General features: G+C 40.2%; 1 protein-coding gene across 1 annotated transcript in view; it reads right to left on the minus strand.

Moving 5' to 3' along the window:
* IL12RB2 (interleukin 12 receptor subunit beta 2) overlaps positions 1-23,949 on the minus strand; it is an 81,272-nt gene that overhangs the window by 12,802 nt on the left and 44,521 nt on the right. Inside the window, exons 9-12 of the mRNA XM_060139800.1 lie at positions 22,671-22,890; positions 8,297-8,497; positions 2,974-3,072; positions 2,725-2,883 (exon numbers count right to left, since the gene is read on the minus strand). Of these exons, the coding sequence (XP_059995783.1) occupies positions 2,725-2,883; positions 2,974-3,072; positions 8,297-8,497; positions 22,671-22,890 (679 nt within the window). The remainder of the gene's footprint in view (positions 1-2,724; positions 2,884-2,973; positions 3,073-8,296; positions 8,498-22,670; positions 22,891-23,949) is intronic.

The following is a 23,949-nucleotide window of genomic DNA, read 5'->3' on the forward strand; positions in this document are numbered from 1 at the left end:
AAATGTCTCTTATTCCCAAGGCAGGGGACTAAAACAATAATTTGGGAGAGACTTTCTGCTCATCTTTCTGCAGCAAAGCATAGGCGAGCATCAGGGAGTCAGTCGTCCAACTGTGTTAGGGCATCCTTAACTCCAGGAGTGAATGAGCCGTTGGAATACAAGGGAAGGAGTTTGAATGATTTTTTGGGCCAAAAAAGTTTACACGCAAACACAGATACATGCACATGTGTATATTTGAAGAATAAAAATAGAAACTATGGGGGAAGCCAAGAGGAGGGTGATGGTGTCAGCAGTTTGGCTGGCAAATAGGTTGAGGCGAGTAAAGGAAGAAAGAAGTCATGCAGGAAATACTGGTTCTGCTGCCTTGTCTGGGCTGTGATCTCTGGCAGAGATAAAGGAGGCCATTCTGTTCTTGGATCTGAAACTTTAGGTTTAAGGTGGTTAAATGACAAAGGCACCAGTTTAGGGAGATGTGATGGTTGCCAATCATCTGAAAGGTCACCAGTAAGAAGGTCAAGTGGTACCAGGCAAAACAGCTGCATGGCGCCTGGAAATCAGCTTTTATCTAAACATCTGCATTGGTTTGACAAAGCCCACGGCAGTATTAACCCATTTGTTACTCAAAAAATACTATTTTTATTAAGCACCTACTGGGTGCTTGGCTGTATTATAGGTAAGGGGGAGACAATGGTGAGCTAACTGCCATGGCTTCTGCCCTCATGTTGGCAAAAACAGCCAAGCGATAAGTAGAATGTGTGTGCCCATAGAGCAGTGCACATGGCAGTATCAACAAACTTCCAGAGGAGTGGCTGTGGACCCAAATCACCTGGGGAATGCAGATGCCCCGCCCCAGGGCTACCCCGCTCACCTGCCCAGGCAGGCGAAGGGTTCCTACTGCACCCTGCTTGTGCTGTTAGGGGCCGTGACAGAAGACGCCTCGGAACTCCATCCTCCTTTTGCTGATGTGGAGCCTCTCTGCTTTGTTTTTCCCTCCTCCTCAACCTACTGCCCTCTACCACTCTCTAGAAATGGCACTTGTGGATTTGCCAATGATTTCTGGTTGCCCAATGCAATAGTAGGTGTCAGTCCTTGATTACAGCACTTACATATCACTTTTGAGTACTTTTCCATCTCCCTGGGTGCACTGTGAGCTCTCCGAAGATAGGGAACAGGTCTTTGTTCATCTGTAAGTGCTAAAAGGGAAACCATCTAAAACTGGTACAAAACAGGGCTTTGAATCTGCACCTTCTCCCCTTTAAACTTATTTTAAAATACCCTTACACAGACTTTAGATTCATCAGATTTCGTGCAAAAAGGTAGGTAATTTCTTCAACATCTACAAGAGCAGATTTAAGAACCATCTAACCATGTTGATCTTGTTGTAAATAAGTATCTTGGTTTAAATTCTGTCAAAATGAAAAATTGAGGGGGGAGCAAATTTCATATGAAGTATTCCAAATGGCTCATGACGAGATCAATTGATTCATCACCTTTGGTGCATTTCAGAACTGACCCCGACAGTGGGGAGCAGTTCTGTTCAGTGATCTGCTGTATTTAACAATGGTGGATTATTAAGCTGATTATTGTAAGATCTTACAGTGGAATACTATAAAGCTGTTAAAAAAAGAATGAGACAAGTCCACATGGATTGATGTGGAAAGATCTCAGTATGCATTATTGAGAGGCAAAAGTAAGGTGCAGATCAGAATACAGATGTTTATCCCAAATGTATGCTAGTGTATGCATTAAGTTTTTTTCTGGACGAACACACAAAGAACTGCTAACAGCCTAAGTATGGAGGAAGGGATAATTTCCACTTTATATCTTTTTGAACTATTTGAATGCTTTTACTATATACAAGTATTATTTATGTAATAAGAAATTAATTAGCTTTAAAAGTCATAACTTTTAGAGAAGCAGTACTGCAGATCTAAGGTCAAGAGAGAGGACCAATTCCTCAGGTTTCCCAGGTAAAAATCACTCTGCAGGCAGCCCTCTGACACCTACATCTCAGGCTGGCTTTGTTACATTCTTCTTGGACCTAATAGTTCTCACGAAGGAATAAAATGGTTGCTTCTTTATGATAAATGCTCCCGAAAGAAAGCCAGCTGCCTATGAAATACCAAAGGGAAGCTCAAGCCAGGAAAAACAAAACAAAACTGAGTAAATCAAAGATTAGAACATTAAATCTGGCAAGTGACTTGGAACTGCTCGGTGAACGAGTGATGAAATCATTTGAGATAATGCTCCAGCCAGAATTTAATTGCTTTAGTCTTACAGCATAATTACGGGTCATAAGGAGTTACTTAAATTGTATTTTATCCATTTAAGGAGAAAATAATATGCTATGATGATATTTGCAAGTGTGGTGATTCGAAGATTCTCCAAATGCATTTCCTGCAAGCCTCAAGGGTCTATATAATAGTATCAACGCACGCTTATTGCTTTTTGAAACGCTATCTCCCCATATGAGTAAGCTCCTTGAAAGCCTCGTCCAGTAACTTCATTTCTTCAGTTTGCTTGGCACGTAACACATATTCAGTAACTTTGTGCGTGTGAGTGTGTGTGTGTGTTTAGATGTCTATTTTTCTTCATTCAATTAATTTCACATATATTTATGGAGCACCTCCTAAGTGCCAGGTATGGTGCTAGCACTTGCACACCCTTGTGTTTTCCCAACATCTAAACAAGAAAGACCCTGCTGGCTTTGTTTCTCACACATACCACAAAGCTGAGGCTGGGAATCGGAGTCCTGTTCCTTCCAATATATCCTGTAATGGAGGATGCAGCCCATTTGCTCCCGGGCTGGAATTTCGTTCCATGAAATTAAAATGCTCCCTTTTTCCTCTGAGATGGCATTAATGTGGGGGCCACTCAGTGGTGCTGTGAAGTAGAACACAGGAGGCTTTTGTCACCCTCCAAATCCAAACCATTAAACTACAGCAAAATTGGGCAAAAGGTCCCAAGACTCACCTTTGTGCTTAGAGTTACCCCGGATGGAGTTGCATCCTCCCTGGTCCCCTGAAAGTGCATGCACGCGGATTTCATAACAGATGTAGGGTTTTATGTTTTCTGCAAGACATAAAGACAGACGCTACTCCGGGTGAAACAAGGATTTAAAGAAAACCACACAGACAGCTTTTGAAACAAAACTCACCTTCAAGGAAAAACTTTGACTTTTACAAATAAATTATTTGCTGTTTACAGAAAAGTAAGGGTGGTGTTTTGCAGACATAGCACCGGAACGGCTCTTCTAATTCCCTAGATGCTTATCAGGCTCTGACAGGGCAACATGGGATGACACATTCAGGCGTGACTAATCAGGGGTGCTCAGTGCAATCTACCCCCTTGTTCCCCCCCTTCCCCCACTCCTCGTACCACCATGTTCCACTCAGATCTCAGTTGTTTCACAGCTTGGAAGATTAGGAAGATACCTGGGAATGTTAATACTACTTCCTAGCTTTTTTTTTTTTTTGCGGTACGCGGGCCTCTCACTGTCATGGCCTCTTCCGTTGTGGAGCACAGGCTCCGGACGCGCAGGCTCAGCGGCCACGGCTCACGGGCCCAGACGCTCCGCGGCATGTGGGAACCTCCCGGATCGGGGCACGAACCCGTGTCCCCTGCATCCCTCTCAACCACTGCACCACCAGGGAAGCCCTCCTTCCTAGCTTTTAAAGTGCCACCCTTGGCAGTTTTCTGTCAGTCATTAAGTTTATTGGCAAGTCACTCTTCCCTTCCCGAACTCCCTATTCCCATGAATCTCAGATTTCTACTTCCTGTAAAGAAAAGTCCCCTCTCATAGATACTGCCCATGACATATCTTTAAACTCCCAATGAAACTTTAAAGGAAAAAGATTATTTCTGTTAGGTACCTAACTGTAGTCTCATGTGGTCAGGGTAAGGACTCTCTCCCATATTGTTCAATGCCCTGCCATAGGTAGGTCTGGTCCCCTACACTGACAATTGATTAGGGTTTAACATTTTCTTTTTTGGGAAGAAGAATTTTACATCACAAAATAATTTACTAGTGTGTGTTATATAAAAATCCATTGTCCCTTAAATATTCCAGCAAGTAGGTAGTATATGAGGCGCAGACGTGCAACCAGTACCGTCAGAAGGGACCACGAGGAAATCAAAACTCACACCATGGGTGAGTTCCAACTCGTATCCATGAACCGAGTGAAATGGAGCGAGGCTGCAATCAGCTTAGTCCTGTAATCCAAAGATACTTTGTGGGTAGCCTCCAGACCCAGAAGCTCTGAGGGCAACACGGAATATGGAATCATTTCATTTGGGAGGGGCTGGTGCCTGGCTGCTCTGTCGCTAGTTCTGGAAGGGACCCACCAACCACCGTGCCATGTGGGAGTTCCAGATGAGCTCATTAGGCAAATGGTTTCGTTGCATTTTGCCATGCAAAGTGTGAGTTCAGGGCAGAGGCCTTGGGGAGCTGCTGCATCAGAAGCTGTGGGTTCCCTCTTATGAACAGCCTACCCTTAGTGGAGGAGGGAGGAAAATGTGGCTCCATAACTTAGCTGACATTTTCCTTTCTATGAAGAGCAGAGCCCTAGCAAGCTTGTTCCCCAGTTCTGACCTTAAGAACTCCTGTTTTACTGGCTAATTCTTACATGAACACCCCCTAATCATTGTCTGCTCCCTACCTCAAAAATTCCTTAGCCTTTGTTGCTGGTGGATGAAGCCCATACTCTTTTTTTTGTTGTTGTTTGTTTGTTTTGTTTTTGCGGTACGTGGGCCTCTCACTGCTGCGGCCTCTCCCATTGCGGAGCACAGGCTCCGGACGCGCAGGCTCAGTGGCCATGGCTCACGGGCCCAGTTGCTCCGCAGCATGTGGGATCTTCCCGGACCAGGGCACGAACCCGTGTCCCCTGCATCGGCAGGCGGGCTCTCAACCACTGAGCCACCAGGGAAGCCTGAAGCCCATACTCTTAACATTTTCATTTCTTTCTACAGTCTGGCTCCAACTTCCAGGCTTATATCTCGAAACCCCCAGGCATACACATATACCTGGCACCCTTGGGCAAAGGCTCTGTCTTCACATTTATAAACCACCTCTTAGATGGTTTTTCTGCAGAAAGCTAAATTCACCTATTAAGTCTGGGAGAAGGCAAACATTAAATGATCAGCAATGAGGAGTAATCACAGAGGAAGTATGATGGGACCATACAGAAGAGGGGCCCAAATAGCTAGGCATCAGGGAAGGTTTTCTAGACACTGTGATGTCTACATATTTGTAAATGGAGTGTCTCTATAAGGTCAGAACTGTTTTCAGCAAGACAAGACAGGACTGACAGTTTCTAGCCTAGGCCACACCAACTTATAATCCAGGAGGTGGACTTCATTGCAGTTCGCTCCAAAACACCCAACTTGGCCCCAGCCAGGTGCTGAGAAAAGACTGGTAAGGATCTGATGACAATGAGTCATCTTACTTATTGGAGAGGATTACTTTGAATTCATGATAAGTATGAGTTAAGTTTTAAGTATTTATTTCCAGAACATAACATCAACACAGACTCATAGTTGATCAAGTGTTTTCAAGGGATAACAACTTGAATTAATAGGTATCTTACCCAGTATTATTCATTTTATTCAAATGAATATGTCATACTTAGGAAACATTTTAGCTTCCTAAGTATGGAAAACATTCTATCTTGTCATCTATTTTATGCATTGTGTGTAGAATATAGAATTTCTAAAAGGAAAGAACTGTAGGGACTATATAGTTCAAACCATCCCAAAGGGGTAAATCCTAATACACTTTATAATAAGCTTTTACAATTATATAGCAGTTCAGAGTTCAGTAAATGCCTTTTCTATCCACTGTTTCATCTGATTTGATGGGCATAACAGCTCTAAAGGAAAAATGGTTCTACTGCAACAACTCTAGGGACAGGGAACACACTGCCTTGAGGGGCAATCAACTGTCCTATTAGAGACCATCAAGTATAAGGAAAGTTCTTTCTCAAAATTGAGCTGACATCTGTCTTCTTATAATTTTTATGCAGGGCGCCTTCATTATGCTCTCCAAAACAACAGAGGACACATACCCTTTCTTACATACATGTCGAAGCCAGTAACAGCCATCAACCACCCCCCACTGCCCCAATCCAGAATTCTCTTCTATGGGCTAAGTGGTTTCCACATTAAAAGTTCCAGACCCGGGCTTCCCTGGTGGTGCAGTGGTTGAGAGTCCGCCTGCCAATGCAGGGGACACGGGTTCGTGCCCCGGTCCGAGAAGATCCCAGATGCCGCGGAGCGGGTGGGCCCGTGAGCCATGGCCGCTGAGCCTGCACGTCCGGAGCCTGTGCTCCGCAACGGGAGAGGCCACAACAGTGAGAGGCCCGCGTACCGCAAAAAAAAAAAAAAAAAAGTTCCAGACCCCTAATGGCTTACTCACTTTCCTCTGATGTTCACTGGATTATCCAGGCAGCACTCTTTTCATTTATTTATTTATTTATTTATTTATTTATTTATTTATGGCTGTGTTGGGTCTTCGTTTCTGTGTGAGGGCTTTCTCCAGTTGTGGCAAGCGAGGGCTACTCTTCATTGCGGTGTGCAGGCCTCTCACTATTGCGGCCTCTCTTATTGCGGAGCACAGGCTCCAGACGCGCAGGCTCAGTAGTTGTGGCTCACGGGACTAGTCGCCCCGCAGCATGCGGGATCCTCGCGGACCGGGGCTCGAACCCGCCTCCCCTGCATCGGCAGGCGGAATCTCAACCACTGTGCCACCAGGGAAGCCCTAACTAACCTAACTTTGATATGCAAATAATACCATTTCTCTTTGGGAAAATTAAAATAAGAAGAATTTCACTAATACGTTTTTGGTAACATATTCATCGGTAAGTAAGGGAGGCCTCTGAGTACTTTAAACACAAAACAATCTTAGAAGCTGACTGTGGGGCTTCCCTGGTGGTGCAGTGGTTAAGAATCTGCCTGCCAATGCAGGGGACTGGGTTCGAGCCCTGGTCCGGGAAGATCCCACATGCCACAGAGCAACTAAGCCTGTGCGCCACAACTACTGAGCCTGCGCTCTAGAGCTCGCGAGTCACAACTACTGAGCCCCACTGCTGCAACTACCGAAGCCCACACGCCTAGAGCCTGTGCTCCGCAAAAAGAGAAGCCACCGCAATGAGGAGCCCGCGCACCGCAACGAAGAGTAGCCCCTGCTTGCCGCAACTAGAGAAAGCCTGCGTGCAGCAAAAAAGACCCAACACAGCCAAAAATAAAAATAAAAAAAATTAAAAAATAAAAAAAGAAGAAGCTGACTGTGGCTAACAGACAGAGTAAGACACTTCAGAGTTTGTGAATTAAGAACTTGAAAAAAAATAAACCTGAGACCTTGCCCTTTAATGTTTGTTTGGCAAATGTCAACTGCCTGCTGTGTGACTAGGACTAGATCTCTCCTTTGAGAGAAGAGGTTAAGGATTCTTTTCACTGGTCAGGAATGGCAAGCCCCATTTAGGGATTGCTATGATGAAAGCTAAAGGGCAAGTGTCAGACTCTGACGGGAGGAAGATGTGCACCACAGCAATCATTTATAAAAATGATTAAATGAGCCTTTGGCTACCTTGTTTTCCAATTGTCCAATGTGGTTTATGCTCAGGATTGAATGGTTGACTATTTGTGAGGTTTCTTTTTCGTTTAAATTCATATTGTATGATACAGAAATTTAGGATGTGCTTGCTCCAAGGGTAAAATGAAATTGTAAAAAAAAAAAAGAAAAGGCATTGATCAACTTCTGTCCAATCATTTGAATACATCTTCAGACACTTTCTATCACTTGATTTTAACCACTGACAGATTCAGAATTTGAGGACTAGAGACACCAATTATCATATAGATAATTCTGGATTTGTTATCACACAACAAGTAGCAGAATTGGAAATGAAAGCTCTTCTGGTTTCCTCATCTGTACAATGGGTATAATAAGTCTTGCTACACATGACTGTTCTCAAAATTAAATGAACTCCCAAATGCAAGGTGTCCATCACACTGACTGGCTACTACTTAGCTCTCAGCCATGCTTGTTGGGTTCATTATTCAGTCATCTTATACGGCACTGTATCAGGCACATAAGTTTTCCATAAATTCTAGAGTTTTTAGTTAATCAGTGAGTCTTCTATGGCTGCAGTGATGCATCCTGATGGGCTCTAGGTCATCACTATCTTTCTTTTCATGCAGCTGCCTGTAACTGAAGGCATGACTCTGGGTTCCCACCTGCAATTTCCTCAAAAAACGTGAACTTAGAAACCCTCTAGAAGGAAGGTGAATAATTAAGTACCTGAAATCAGAGCAGACAGGTTGTAGGGGGGACTCCACAACCAGCCTAGAGGGGGCTGCGTGCTGGCCCCCGGATGGAGTTCCCTCCATTCCACCACATACTCCTGCACAGCAGCGGCAGCTTTCCCTGGAGGTGTCCATGTCACCATGAGGTTGTCCACACCCTCTGAGTTTGCTGAGACCTGTTGAGGAGCCAGCAACCCTTTATGGGGAAAGAGGGGGAGGGGTAAAAATAAAATCACAGTGGATAAAGACATAGAAAACAACAACTCAACCCAGCAAAGTTGTAGCAAGAACCGATTTCTTTTAAAGAACTTCAGGTTAACAGATTTTGTTCATCCAGCTTCTCATATCAGTGCCAGGACCCTATGTAGTGTTATTTATGAAATTATTTTCCCCTTCACCTTCCTTTTCACTTCCCATTTCTGTGTCCCCAAAGGTACCTGCTCTAGTGAATATAATACGCATCCTTCTAATCCACCTCCCATATGTTTATTTACATATATATGTGTCCTTGAGAATTAGTGTTGCTTTATGCTGGTGTGTTGAATTTTCATGAAACATGTTTGGAGTAAATCTAATGCATCTGCTAACTTTTTATTTCACTCAACATTATGTTTCCAGGATACATCCATCCTGCTGCTATATGAAAATCCAGCTCATTCCTTCAGACTGCTGCCTCAACCCTGTCTTTGTCCAGTCTCCAAGTGACAAGCAGTAGCTTCCTTCCAACTTTTTGCCAACACAAACAAGGATGCAATGAACATTCTCTAGCATGTCCTCATGTGTGCCTGTGCAAAAGTGTCTCTCTCACCCTCCTACACTGTTGGTGGGAATGTAAATTGGTAAAGCCAGTATGGAGAACAGTATGAAGGTTCGTTAAAAAACTAAAAATAGAGCTACCATATGACCCAGCAATCCCACTTCTGTGCATATATCCAGAGAAAACCATGATTTGAAACGATGTATGCACCCCGATATTCATTGCAGCACTGTTTACAATAGCCAGGACATGGAAGCAACCTAAATGTCCATCGACAGAGGAATGGATAAAGAAGATGTGGTACATATATATTAATACAATGGAATATTACTCAGCCATAAAGAGGAACGAAATAATGCCATTTGCAGCAATGTGGATGGACCTAGAGATTGTCATATAGAGTGAAGTAAGTCAGAAAGAGAAAGACAAATATCATATATCATTTATATATGGAATCTAGAAAAATTGTTCAGATGAATTTATCTGCAGGGCAAAAACTGAGTCACAGATTAGAAAACAAACTTATGGTTATCAAGGAGGGAAAGGGTGGGTGGGATGAACTGGGAGATTGGGATTGACATATATACACTACTATATATAAAACAGATAACTAATGAGAATCTGCTGTATAGCACAGGGACCTCTACTCAGTGCTCTGTGGTGACCTAAATGGGAAGGAAATCTAAAAAAGAGTGCATATATATATATATATATATATATATATATATGTATAACTGATTCAATTTGCTGTACAGCAGAAACTAACACAATATTGTAAAGCAACTATACTCCAATTTATTAAAAAAATTTTTAATATCTTTATTGGAGTATAATTGCTTTACAATGTTGCGTTAGTTTCTGTTGTACAACAAAGTGAATCAGCTATAAGTATACATATATCTTCATATCCCCTCCCTCTTAAGCCTCCCTCCCATCCTCCCTATCCCACACCTCTAGCATTGAGCTGATCTCCCTGTGATATGCAGATGCTTCCCACTAGCTATCCATTTTACATTTGGTAGTGTATAGATGTCAGTGCTATTCTCTCACTTCGTCCCACCTTCCCCTTCCCCTCCGGTGTCCTCAAGTCTGTTCTCTATGTCTGCATCTTTATTCCTGCCCTGCCACTAGGTTCATCAGTACCATTTTTTTAGATTCCATATATGTGCATTAGCATACGGTATTTGTTTTTCTCTTTCTGACTTCACTCTGTATGACAGACTCTAGGTCCATCCACCTCACTACAATTAACTCAATTTCATTTCTTTTTATGGCTGAGTAATATTCCATTCTATATATGTGCCACATCTTCTTTATCCATTCATCTGTCGATGGACACTTAGGCTGCTTCCAAGTCCTTGTTATTGTAAATAGTGCTGCAATGAACACTGTGGTACATGACTCTTTTTGAATTATGGTTTTCTCAGGGTATATGCCCAGTAGTGGGACTGCTGGGTCATATAATAGTTCTATTTTTAGTTTTTTAAGGAACGTCCATACTGTTCTCCAAAGTGGCTGTATCAATTAATATTCTCACCAACAGTGCAGGAGGGTTCCCTTTTCTCTACATCCTCTCCAGCATTTATTGTTTGTAGATTTTTTGATGATGGCCATTCTGACTGGTGTGAGGTAATACCTCATTGTGGTTTTGATTTGCATTTCTCTAATGATTAGTGATGTTGAGCATCTTTTCACATGTCGGTTGGCAATCTGTATGTCTTCTTTGGAGAAATGTCTGTTTAGGTCTTCTGCCCATTTTTAGATTGGGTTGTTTGTTGTTTTGATATTGAGCTGCATGTGCTGCTTGTAAATTTTGGAGATTCTTTGTCAGTTGCTTCATTTGCAAATATTTTCTCCCATTCTGAGGGTTGTCTTTTCGTCTTGTTTATGGTTTCCTTTGCTGTGCAAGAACTTTTAAGTTTCATTAGGCCCCATTTGTTTATTTTTTATTTTATTTCCATTACTCTAGGAGGTCGGTCAAAAAAATCTTGCTGTGATTTATGTCAAAGAGTGTTCTGCCTATGTTTTCCTCAAAGAATTTTAGAGTGTCTGGCCTTACATTTAGGTCTTTAATCCATTTTGAGTTTATTTTTGTGTATGGTGTTAGGGAGTGTTCTAATTTCATTCTTTTCCATGTAGCTGTCCAGTTTTCCCAGCTCCACTTATTGAAGAGGCTGTCTTTTCTCCATTGTATATTCTTGCCTCCTTTGTCAAAGATAAGGTGACCATAAGTGCGTGGGTTTATCTCTGGGCTCTCTATCCTGTTCCATTGATCTGTCTTTCTGTTTTTGTGCCAGTACCATACTGTCTTAGTTACTGTAGCATTGTAGTAGAGTCTGAAGTCCAGGAGCCTGATTCCTCCAGCTCCTTTTTTCTTTCTCAAGATTGCTTTGGCTATTCGGGTCTTTTGTGTTTCCATACAAATTGTGAAATTTTTTGTTCTAGTTCTGTGAAAAATACCACTGGTAGTTTGATAGGGATTGCATTGAATCTGTAGATTGCTTTGGGTAGTATAGTCATTTTCACAATGTTGATTTTTCCAATCCAAGAACGTGGTCTATCTCCGCATCTGTTTCTATCACCTTTAATTTCTTTCATCAGTGTCATAGTTTTCTGCATACAGGTCTTTTGTCTCCTTAGGTAGGTTTATTCCTAGGTATTTTATTCTTTTTGTTGCAATGGTCAATGGGAGTGTTTCCTTAATTTCTCTTTCAGATTTTTCATCATTAGTGTATAAGAATGCAAGAGATTTCTGTGCATTAACTTTGTATCCTGCTACTTTACCAAATTCTTTGATTAGCTCTAGAAGTTTTCTGGTAGCATCTTTAGGGTTCTCTATGTATAGTATCATGTCATCTGCAAACAGTGACAGTTTTACATCTTTTCCAATTTGGATTCCTTTTATTTCTTTTTCTTCTCTGATTGCTGTGGCTAGGACTTCCAAAACTATGGTGAATAATAGTGGTGAGAGTGGGCAACCTTGTCTTGTTCCTGATCTTAGTGGAAGTGGTTTCAGTTTCTCACCATTGAGAACGATATTGGCTGTGGGTTTGTCATATATGGCCTTTATTATGTTGACCTAAGTTCCCTCTATGCCCACTTTCTGGAGAGTTTTTATTATAAATGGGTGTTGAATTTTGTGAAAACCTTTTTCTGCATCTATTGAGATTATCATATGGTTTATATCCTTCAGTTTGTTAATATGGTATATCACATTGATTGTTGAGTATACTGAAGAATTCTTGCATTCCTCAAATAAACCCCACTTGATCATGTTGTATGATCCTTTTAATGTGCTCTTGGATTCTGTTTGCTAGTATTTTGATGAGAATTTTTGCATCTATGTTCATCAGAGATATTGGCCTGTAGTTTTCTTTTTTTGTGACATCTTTGTCTGGTTTTGGTATCAGGGTGATGGTGGCCTGGTAGAATGAGTTGGGGAGTGTTCCTCTGTCTGCTATATTTTGGAAGAGTTTGAGAAGGATAGGTGTTAGCTCTTCTCTAAATGTTTGATGGAATTCGCCTGTGAAGCCATCTGGTCCTGGGCTTTTGTTTGTTGGAAGATTTTAAATCACAGTTTCAATTTCAGTGCTTGTGATTGGTCTGTTTATATTTTCTATTTCTTCCTGGTTCAGTCTCAGAAGGTTGTGCTTTTCTAAGAATTTGTCCATTTCTTCCAGGTTGTCCATTTTATTGGCATATACTTGTTTGTAGTAATCTCTTATGATCCTTTGTACTTCTTCAGTGTCAGTTGTTATTTCTCCTTTTTCATTTCTAATTCTGTCGATTTGAGTCTTCTCCCTTTTTCTCTTGATGAGTCTGGCTAATGGTTTATCAATTTTGTTCATCTTCTCAAAGAACCAGCTTTTAGTTTTCTTGATCTTTGCTACTGTTTCCTTCATTTGTTTTTCATTTGTTTCTGATCTGATCTTTATGATTTCTTTCCTTCTACTAACTTTGGGTTTTTTTTTTTGTTGTTGTTGTTGTTCTTCTTTCTCTAATTGCTTTAGGTATAAGGTTAGGTTGTTTATTTGAGATTTTTCTTGTTTCTTGAGGTAGGACTGTTGCTATAAAGTTCCCTCTTAGTACTACTTTTGCTGCATTCCATAGGTTTTGGGTCATCGTGTTTTCATTGTCACTTGTTTCTCAGTATTTTTTGATTTCCTCTTTGATTTCTTCAGTGATCTCTTGGCTGTTTAGTAGCGTATTGTTTAGCCTCCATATGTGTGCATTTTAAAAGTTTTTATTCCTGTAATTGATATCTAGTCTCATAGCGTTGTGGTCAGAAATGATGCTTGATACGATTTCAATTTTCTTAAATTTACCAAGGTTTGATTTGTGACACATGATGTGATCTATCCTGGAGAATGTTCTGTGTGCTCTTGAGAAGAAAGTGTATTCTGTTGTTTTTGGGTGGAATGTCCTGTAAATATCAACTAAGTCTATCTGGTATAATGTGTCATTTAAAGCTTGTGTTTCCTTATTTATTTCTGTTTGGATGATCTGTCCATTGGTGTAAGTGGGGTGTTAAAGTCCCCTACTATGATTGTGTTACTGTTGATTTCCCCTTTTATGGCTGTTAGCATTTGCCTTATGTATTGGGGTGCTCCTATGTTGGATGCATAGATATTTACAATTATTATATCTTTGTCTTGGATTGATCCGTTGATCATTATATATTGTCCTTCCTTGTCTCTTGTAATAGTCTTTATTTTAAAGTCTATTTTGTCTGATATGAGTATTGCTACTCCAGCTTTCTTTTGATTTCCATTTGCATGGAATATCTTTTTCCATCCCCTCACTTTCAGTCTGTATGTGTCCCTAGGTCTGAAGTAGGTCTCTTGTAGACAGCACATATATGGGTCTTGTTTTTGTATCCATTCAGCCAGTCTGTGTCTTTTGTTTGAGGCATTTAATCCATTTACACTTAAGGTAACTATTGATATGTATGTTACTATTACCATTTTCTTGTTTTGGGTTTGTTTTTACAAGTCTTTTCCTTCTCTTGTGTTTCCTGCCTAGAGAAGTTCATTTAGCATTTGTTGTAAAGTTGGTTTGGTGGTGGTGAATTCTCTTAACTTTTGCTTGTCTGTAAAGCTTTTGATTTCTCTGTCAAATCTGAATGACATCCTTGCGGGGTAGAGTAATCTTGGTTGTAGGTTTTTTCCCTTTCATCACTTTAAACATATTTTGCCACTCTCTTCTGGCCTGTAGAACTTCTGTTGAAAGATCAGCTGTTAACCTTATGGGGATTCCCTTGTATGTTATTTGTTGCTTTTCCCTTGCCGCTTTTAATATGTTTTCTTTGTGTTGAATTTTTGTTAGTTTGATTATATGTCTCGGCATGTTTCTCCCTGGGTTTATCCTTTATGGGACTCTCTGCGCTTCCTGGACTTGATGAACTATTTCCTTTCCCATGTTGGGGAAGTTTTCAACTATAATCTCTTCAAATATTTTCTCAGACCCTTTCTTTTTTTCTTTGTCTTCTGGGATGCCTATAATTCGAATATTAGTGTGCCTACTATTGTCCCAGAGGTCTCTGAGACTGTCCTCCATTCTTTTCATTCTTTTTTCTTTATCTGCTCTGTGGCAGTTATTTCCAACATTCTATCTTCCAGCTCACTTATTCATTCTTCTGCCTCAGTTATTCTGCTATTGATTCCTTCTAGAGTATTTTTAATTTCAGTTATTGTGTTGTTCATTACTGTTCGTTTGCTCTTTAGTTCTTCTAGGTCCTTGTTAAATGTTTCTTGTATTTTCTCTATTCTATTTCCAAGATTTTGGATCATCTTTACTATCATTACTCTGAATTCGTTTTCAGGTAGTTTGCCTATTTCCTCTGCATTTATTTTATACTCCAATTTAAAAAAAAAAAAGAGTGACTCTCTCTCTCTCTCTCTAAATGCACAGAATTTCTTGATTATAGACTAAATTCACCTATTTCGCTAAATACAGCCAGGGTGATCTCTAAAATAGTCAGTCAGTTGACACTCCAACAAGAAAAGCATAAGAAGTTCTCATTTCCCCACCAGCACTTGGTATTTTCTGACTTTCTCATTTTGCCAATCTGGTACATGTAAGGTGGTATTTAATTGTGGTTTTATTTTCATTTTCTGATTTCTTATGAGGCTGAGCTTCTCTTCCCATATTACTAGCTGTGTGACTTTCCCCTTCTCATACTTCACTCATTTTTTCTGTTGTGTTTCCTGTCTTCTTCCTGACTTGCAGAAATAGCTTTTATATTCTAGATATTAATCACTTGTTAGTTTTCAACACCAAATATATCTCACTCCAGTCTTTCAATCTCTGAAAACTTTGTGATGTGTTTGTTGCACAAACATACTTTGATGTGGGTAAATTTATCCACAGTTTGTGTATTTTGAGTCTTGTTTATGAAATCCTTCCATTCTGGGGTCACAAAGATACTAAACTACATTTCCTCCCATTGGCTTTTGGTTTTACCTTTCACATTTAGGTTTTTAATCCAAATCTAGCTAAAGCATATTTTTTTTAAGGGAATAAACTTTATTATTTTTTCCACACAGTGAGTCCATTTTTCCAAATGTGGTTTCATCCCTGTCCCACACCAAGTTCCACACATTCATGGGTTTATGTCTAGGTCAGCTTCTTCACCAGAACACACTGGTTACATTACGAGGCTCTGTGACACCTGACTATTCGGTGGTTAAAGTCCCTCCTCATTTTGCTCTTCTTTTTACAAAGTGGTCTTGGGTATTCAAGAAACTTTATTCTTCCATATAGCTTTTAGAATCAGTTTATCAGAGTCCTCAAAAATTTCAGCTGGTACTTTTATTGGAATTATATTAAATTTATAGCTCAATTTAGACAATGTTAAATTGTCCCATTTATAAATATGCTATTTGAAATTATTTAGGTCTCCTTTTATATCTTTTAATGGAGTTTCAAAAATTCATCCTTAAAGTTTTAATGCATTCTTTTTTAGGTTAATTCCTAGACACTTTATACTATTAGTTTGCAATTTAAATGGCATCTTATTTTCTACTGCTTTTTCCAGTATTAATTTGTGTATGTTATTCTTATTCTGGCAGACCTGCTAAACTCTCTAATTAGTTCTAATAATTTGTCTATTGCCCTTGTTAAAATTTCCATGTAATAATCTTATTAGCTGTATACTTAAAATATCTTCTCTTTTCAATCTCTGAATTAAATCTTATGCTTTTTTTTTTTTGCTTTTATCTTGTAATTTTAGAGAGAATGTTCCTACATATCTTTATTACGATGATGCTTGTTGCATGTTTTTGGTAAAAAGTCTTAGCAAAGCTAAAAAGTTTTCTTTTCTTCATAGCTTTCAAATAGATTTTATTTTTATAAAATACTACTTATTTGGGCTTCCCTGGTGGCGAAGTGGTTGAGAGTCTGCCTGCCGATGCAGGGGACACGGGTTCGTGCCCCGGTCCGGGAAGATCCCACATGCCGCGGAGCGGCTGGGCCCGTGAGCCATGGCCGCTGAGCCTGCACGTCCGGAGCCTGTGCTCCGCAACGGGAGAGGCCACAGCAGTGAGAGGTCCACGTACCGCAAAAAAACACCCAATAACAACAACAACAAAAACTATTTATTTACTAAAAACTTTGCTTTACTGAATATTTTTCTACATCTGTTAAGAACATATCCTTTTTTTTCTCTTTCAGTATTAAAGTAATGAATTACAATGATGCATTTTTCTGATACTGATCTATGTTTGTATTTTTGGGAGCAACACCTGCTTGATCATTCTGCACTCGTATTCTTTCCTTCTATTATTTCTTTCTTTTTTAATAGACTTTATTTTTTAAAGCTGTTTTAAGTTCATGGCAAAATTGAGTGGGAGGCACAGAGATTTTCCACACACCCCTGCCCCCATACACACATCGCCTCCCCCACTATTGACATCCTGCATCAGAGTAGTACATTCTATAAGATTCTTGATAAATATTTTAGAATACTTCTTCCCTTTCATTTACTTTTTTTCTCTTATTGGGACTCCTTTTAGGTGGTTGTCATTACTTCTCTTTTTATTCTTTCAGTGTTTTAAGTCTTCTCATTTTTCAAATTCTTTTCCCCTTTTGATGACTTTTCAAAGAGTTTCTCATCCAATCTTCCATGTACTCTTTCAATCTTCAGATGAGTCCTTTCTGCAATCCAACCCATTGGGTGAGTTCATTATTTCAACAACTGAACTTTCCATACTGAATCTCTTTATTTGGGCCTTTTCCACAACCACTTATTTCTGATTTATGTTCCTAGCATCCTCTCTTATCTTTCTAAGGATACTTATTATGCTTATTCTAAACTCTTGCTCTTTCTGTTGTGCTGGTTATACTTCCTACCATACAGGTAGTCCCATTTGCTGCCTTTCTTTCTCAGAATTTGTGCCCCTCAGATTTCTACTCATTTTCTCCTTTGGGATCATATTTTATTTTCTTGGATTGATCAGCAGCCTTGGCCTTTATTTTTCTGTTGGGGGAGGAGTGAAAGTTTAGCCAGAGCTCATGCTCCTCCAGGTAAGTTTAGGTGGGGTGGAAGAGCTTTTCAGAGAGGAAAGCCAGGGAGCCTGTAATGATTCACCCTAAGCTCTGCCTGTCTCCTGTTCCCCGTAGGTGTACCTGGCAGCTCCAGAACCTACCCATGTCTCTGTGGATGGCACTGCTCTTCATGGGGGGTAGGGCTGTTATTCTCTTTTATAATTGCCAGGCCATGGGATGGGTGGCAGAAGAAAATCACAGGCACTCTTTGTCAGGTTCCAGGGCTTCCTTGAAGTTACTCTGCCCTGCCCTCCAGACTTTCCTGCCCATAGTAAAAATGCCCAGGTGATGGACATCTCAGGGCAACAAGGGGAAGAAAAAGGAGTGCAACCAGCAAGTGCTACCTCAGCCCTCCCCCTTCATCATTATTACCCATCCACAGGCATTCAGCCATCCAGTTCTGTCTCTCCTGTGGTTATCTTCAGGGAAGGTTTGGTGGTGAGAGCCTGGAACCTGTGTGTTGGCTCCCTTGCTAGGAACTCGAATTCCCCAGCCCTGGTTCTTTATCTTCATTTGCCTTGGTATCTTATTTTCTGGCTATGTCACAAGTTTGCTTTTGTTTTGTTTTCTTTTGGAGAATAAAATGTATTCATTCAGTAATATGTATTGAGCACCTAGGGTTTGCAAGACCCTTTGCCAGATGATGGGCTAAAATAGCCAAAGAGCCTTTCTAACCACTGCTCTCTTTGCAGTTAGCTAAGTAAATCAACCTAGAATTGCCCAGCCTCTGAGTCACCACACTTGGCAGGAACCAGCCTGAATTTCCTCTCCATCATGTTTGCCAGGGCATGCTCTCTCTGTTAGAACTCTGCTAACAACTCACCTCTCTGACACCTTTCAAAGTTATTCCTTTAGCCTCTATCATTCGACTTCCCATCTCCATTTTCACTGAGAACTTCTAAATAGAGTTATGGAGTCATAAGGTATTTGGAAGAAGTGCCCACCTAAGAGACAGGTGGCTTGGTTTTTCAGTCCAGCTCTGCCACTAATTGTGTATATGATCTTGGCCAAGTTACATCACCTCCTGGGGCCTCAGTCTCTGACATCTGTGTGGGCCTCTATTTATGGCTGTACTGCTTTCTGTTTCTTGCCATAGTTTCAAGAATTCTTGAGCATAGGGACTGGTCTGAAATATTAAATATGTTTTACTTGTTGACTGGTGGCTTTAGCACACATTCAATTTTCATCATAAACCAACAAAATCATTCTAGTGCTTCTTGATAGGCAATGCTGTGGCATATACCTTTTACAACAAAGGTGTCCCTACTTCCTCAAAATCAACATAATTCTGCCTCTTGGGGTGTTATTTTTCTCTTCCTAGAAGGAAAGCTATTTATGTGAGTAGTGTGAACATATATTGAAAGAGAGGGAGACAAAAATCATGGTATGCTATTCCTACAGATCATGCAGAATTTGCGTAAGACAAGAGGGCTCTAGGATGGGACCATGTGGTTTGCAAATCTGTCCTCCAGGTCTCGCTGGGGTGCACAACTACTCTTATTGGATGGTTTAGGTGTGGCATTAGGAGAGACAATAGGCTCTTGAGATTTCTGGGAGTAGGACCCTCTTAGTCACAGCTCAGTTCTAGAGAACTGTTTCAATATCCTACTTTACCACCCCTCCACGCTCCTCCTTACTGAGCCTCACCCTTATTTAACACCTTCTATTATGAGAGGAAGAAGTGTGTCTCTTACATCTTTTTTGCTATTGGATCCCATCATCTTTCAGCTCCCCAGGAACTTCATTCCATTAATGATCCCCTTTCCCCTTTACCTTCAACTCTTTCCCACCCCATTTCTCCTTTTCAACTTATATGCCTGCTCAGACCTCACTTTAAAGCAAATCCTCACGCTCGCACACCTGCACTACTTTGCCTGGCTAACACCATCTTGTCTCTCCATTTCTGTTCACATGTAGCCTCCTCTCTAAGCCCATGCTTCAGCTTTTCTCTGTTCCTAGAGTGCCCTGTGCACACCTCTAATATTACACTTATCCTGTACTGCAGTTTACTTGTTTATATGTCTATCCCTCCCACTGGACAAAATATCAAAATATAACTGTAGGACCTTGACTGTATTTTTTACCTCTTGTGAATTCCAGTTACCTTATATAGTAATTTCAATAAATTTTTGTTGAATCAATAATGTAGAGGCCAACTCTAAAATATGAATGTGTCATTTTGAGAAGCTGTTTCCAAATCTAAATAAAGAAGCTGGAATGGGCCCAGAAACTTCAAGAAGCTTATATCCTCAAGACCCATCTGCAGTGAGGTTTAAAGAAGTAACGCATTTTGACATACTACATCTTAACAAGAGCAGGATACTAAACAGTGGTAAGATCTCAATTTCCCCCCAACAGAATTCCCTTTAAAACTTATATACATAGTACTTATTCATTGAAGAAAAAAAATTTAAATATAAAAATCACCTGTAATACCATATTGTAGACATGGTTTCTGTTAATATTTCCATGTACATTCTCCTAGATTTTTTTTTTACTATGTTAAAATGTGTATTTGTGTAAATATATTTTTTAAATGACATCATACCATGTATACTTTTGAAAGCCTACTTTTTCAATTATTATGTGCATATTTCCATGCTAATAAAAACATAGCTACAATATCACTTTAATGCTGGAGTGGGATTAAGGTGGGTGAGGGTCATGACATATTTAACCAATCCATCCTCTATTATTAAATATTTAGGCTTTGAGGTGTTTCATTATTGAGGTGTTTCATTATTTCAAAAACATTTCAACAAACATTTTTGTGCTTACATTTTTTTAAGCTCATGCCTTATTATTCGCTAGGATACATTTCTTTTGTTGTTGTTGTTGTTGCATTGGGTTTTTATTGCTGTGCATGGGCTTTCTCTAGGTGCATTGAGTGGGAGCTACTCTTCATTGAGGTGCGCTGTCTTCTCATTGGGGTGGCTTCTCTTGTTGCAGAGCACAGGCTCTAGGCACGTGGGCTTCAGTAGTTGTGGCACACAGGCTCAGTAGTTGTGGCTCGAGGGCTCTAGAACGCAGGCTTGGTAGTTGTGGTGCACAGGTTTAGTTGCTCCGCAGCATGTGGGATCTTGCTGGACCAGGGCTTGAACCCGTGTCCCCTGCATTGGCGGGTGGATTCTTAACCACTGCGCCACCAGGGAAGTCCCAAGGACACATTTCTAATGGCAAAATTTCTTGATCGAAAGATATGTTCATATTTAAAGTTTGTTAGTGTTACCAATTGCCAACTTTCTCTTAAGAAAGTTGTACCAATTTACACACCTGCCAGCAGTATACAAGGGTATATTTTCCCCACACTCTCACCAATATAGGTTATGCTAATTCTACTTACTCTTTCTCGGTCGGGTTTGATTTCTCATGTTTTTTCAAAATTTGCATCTCATTGATTGCTAACTAGGCTAAAAATTTCATATCTTTATTATTACTTTTATTTTATATTTATGTTTTGAGTAGCCTGTTCATATCCCATGATCTCGTATTATTTGAAAACTTATATATACAGATAATCAATCCTCTTTTCACCAAAAATGTAGCATACACTTTTCTTAAATTGCTCTTTGCATTTTAAAGCCTTATTTATGGTGTTTTAAAATTTTTTACTTTACTATGCATAAAGTTTGAGATTTTTTTCCCTATAGTTAATCCATCTTTTCCTTCAGGTTTCATGCCTTCCCCACATGAGGCAGAGATTACCAGTTACCTACCAAATACTCTCTCCTCAGCTTCTTTAGCAAGGGAACAATGTATTTCTGAGCCTCCTTTGCAGTTGGGTGTGATCAGGTGACCAGTTAGGGTCAATGACTGCAAGGGTTGTTGTGTGACCTGGGGCAAAACTCCTGAAGAGGGAGAGTTGAGGCTTCTCCCTTCTTCTTTTCTGTTGCCTAGAAGGAAACAGCTAGAGCTCCAGCAGCCATCCTGGACCACTTCCATCTTGTGGATGGAAGTCAACTTGGCAGTGGGTACGGAAGGAAGGAGCCTGGAGTCCTCACAATGTTATGAAGCTGTCACACTAACCCTGGGCTGTCTACCTCCAAATTTCTTTTATACAAGAGAATAAATAAGTCACTGTAGTCAGGCCTTTGGTAAGAGCAACTCTTACTCCTAAGAGCGATTCCTAACTCATATGCCAACCCAAGGTTATATCAATATTTATTTGTATTTTTATCTACTATATTACCTCTACATTTACAGATGTACGACTGAAATGACATATAACCAAGGTTCGACAGTGTCTATAAGATAATCATTTTTGGTAGAAGCTTCTTCAAAATGATAATTGCTAGACCCCCATGTGGATAAACTGTTACACTGAATTTTAAGGAAGGATCTAATTATAGAGTTTTATTCTATCAGGCATTTTTTGAAAAAGTTAGGCCAATGATCTTGACTTGAAATACTTTTATTATACAGATCTTGAGAAATAGCTTTAATATCTATTTTTTTTTGATGAATTACGGGCTTACATCCTAAGTTAGTTTTCAGGGGATGCAACTATAAAATGTGTATAGCTAGTTGGGAGGTTTTCAGTGTAGATAATTGGATACATATCTAAATTTGTGTAATAAAGAGCTGTATTATAGCAACATTGTACTATAGTTCCATAACAGCCAGAATTTCATTTTAAGACTATTGGTTTTAAAACATACTTTGACTATAGGTATGGTTTTTCTAGAACTTGACAACACATATTATTCTTGCTTCTGGAAAAATGAGCCAGATAAGAGCGTTCAATTTAATGTAATGAATATTTCCTTGACTAGTATTTATTAAGCACCTGCTACGTATTAGTCTCTGTATTTAATCTCACAATGACTTGTAATTCAGGTAATAAAATCCCTAGTTTAGAGAGGGGGAAATTGAAGCTCAGAGGTGTTAATTCACTTGTCCAAGGACACTCACTGGCTAAATGGAAATTTCAGACGGCCTCTGAAGGCTGTTGACTCCAAATTCTAAACTCCTGTGTTACTCATACCAGGCCCTGAGCTGGACCTGAGGGAGATAAGAGATTAGTAAAACAATTTCCTTCAAGTAATATTAAAGAAAATTTGGTACTTACCTGCCCCACACAGGTCCGTTATGTTAATATGAGTGGGCAAGGAACTGCCTTTCGAGTTAGCTGCAGACACGGACACAGCCCAGTTCCCAGTTCTGGGAATGACCCAGGTCCAGGAGGTGTGTTCTGTGATGTTCTGTAGTGTGGCTTTCCCCCCTGCTACCTCCTGCAAGGTCACTCGATAGTGGAGGATTTTTCCTTTTGCCTCTGATAGACTCAGATTCTGCAACAAAACACATCTCCTTACTATGTTCTCTCAGACAAGGTCACTGGATGCTCTATGCTAGGACCTCATGACTACCAGCAGCAGGTGGCTACACTGGAGTGACCTTTTTATTTACATCTTCTCATCTCCTCCACTGCACACTTTCATGTCTCCACCCAGCCCCGCCACTTAGAAGAAAAAATCAGTTAACATTTTTTAAAGCTAATTCTTAAAAACATATTGATTTTCCTTTCTTGCTTCAAAGTGACACTTCCTAATAGGAGAAAACTCAATTACATTCAATGGAACAAGTGAGGGATCTGGACTCAGAAGATCTGGGTTTGAGTTCCAGCTCTACCAATCACCAGCTGTGTGACCCTGGGCAAGGCATTCAGACCCTCTGAGTCTCCATTTCCAAATTTGTGAAACACACACACGTATATATTTTTACATAGAAAGTGCAATGCTGCTCCTGAAATCAAAAACAAGCTTTCTAAGAGCTAAACTAGTAAAATCCATACTTAGTGAATTGGATTAGCCATCTGTGCTAGGAAACTAAGACACTGTTTATAAATGTGTGACTAACAAGTTTTGGAACTGCAAGAATTCCAATTGAGATGGCTTGGGAACAATCCCAGAAAGTAAGCAGAAAACTAATTATTTGTACTGTAACCCTGTTTGGACAAGGACCATGGGAAGCAGAAGCATTGGAAATGGGGAGTTGCCAAGGCCTGTGTTGGCAGTGCCTGTCCATGCCTAGTGCAGGGAGAGAAAGGCATTGCTCACCAGACTTAAGCGTCACAGTTTTCTTGACAAGACTCTTCCTTCCATGGGGTGTGGGGTGGCCTCAAGCCGCTGAAAGACACACCTTAGGGTTGGCAAATGCCCCTTTCTCTGGTTCTCTGCTCCCTAAGCAATCTTTTAATAATTTGGTTTCCTATGTCATTTATCGTCATTTATCTGTCAGGAGAGGCTGGGCTAACGTGACCATCTGGTTCACTTAAAATTTGTATTTTTCACTTAAAGTGAAAAAATTGGCCTTCTGATTATAATTTGGCTTCTGAAATAATTAGCACG

This window comes from Lagenorhynchus albirostris, chromosome 2, assembly GCF_949774975.1.
Source record: "Lagenorhynchus albirostris chromosome 2, mLagAlb1.1, whole genome shotgun sequence".
In the NCBI taxonomy this organism is placed as follows: domain Eukaryota; kingdom Metazoa; phylum Chordata; class Mammalia; order Artiodactyla; family Delphinidae; genus Lagenorhynchus; species Lagenorhynchus albirostris.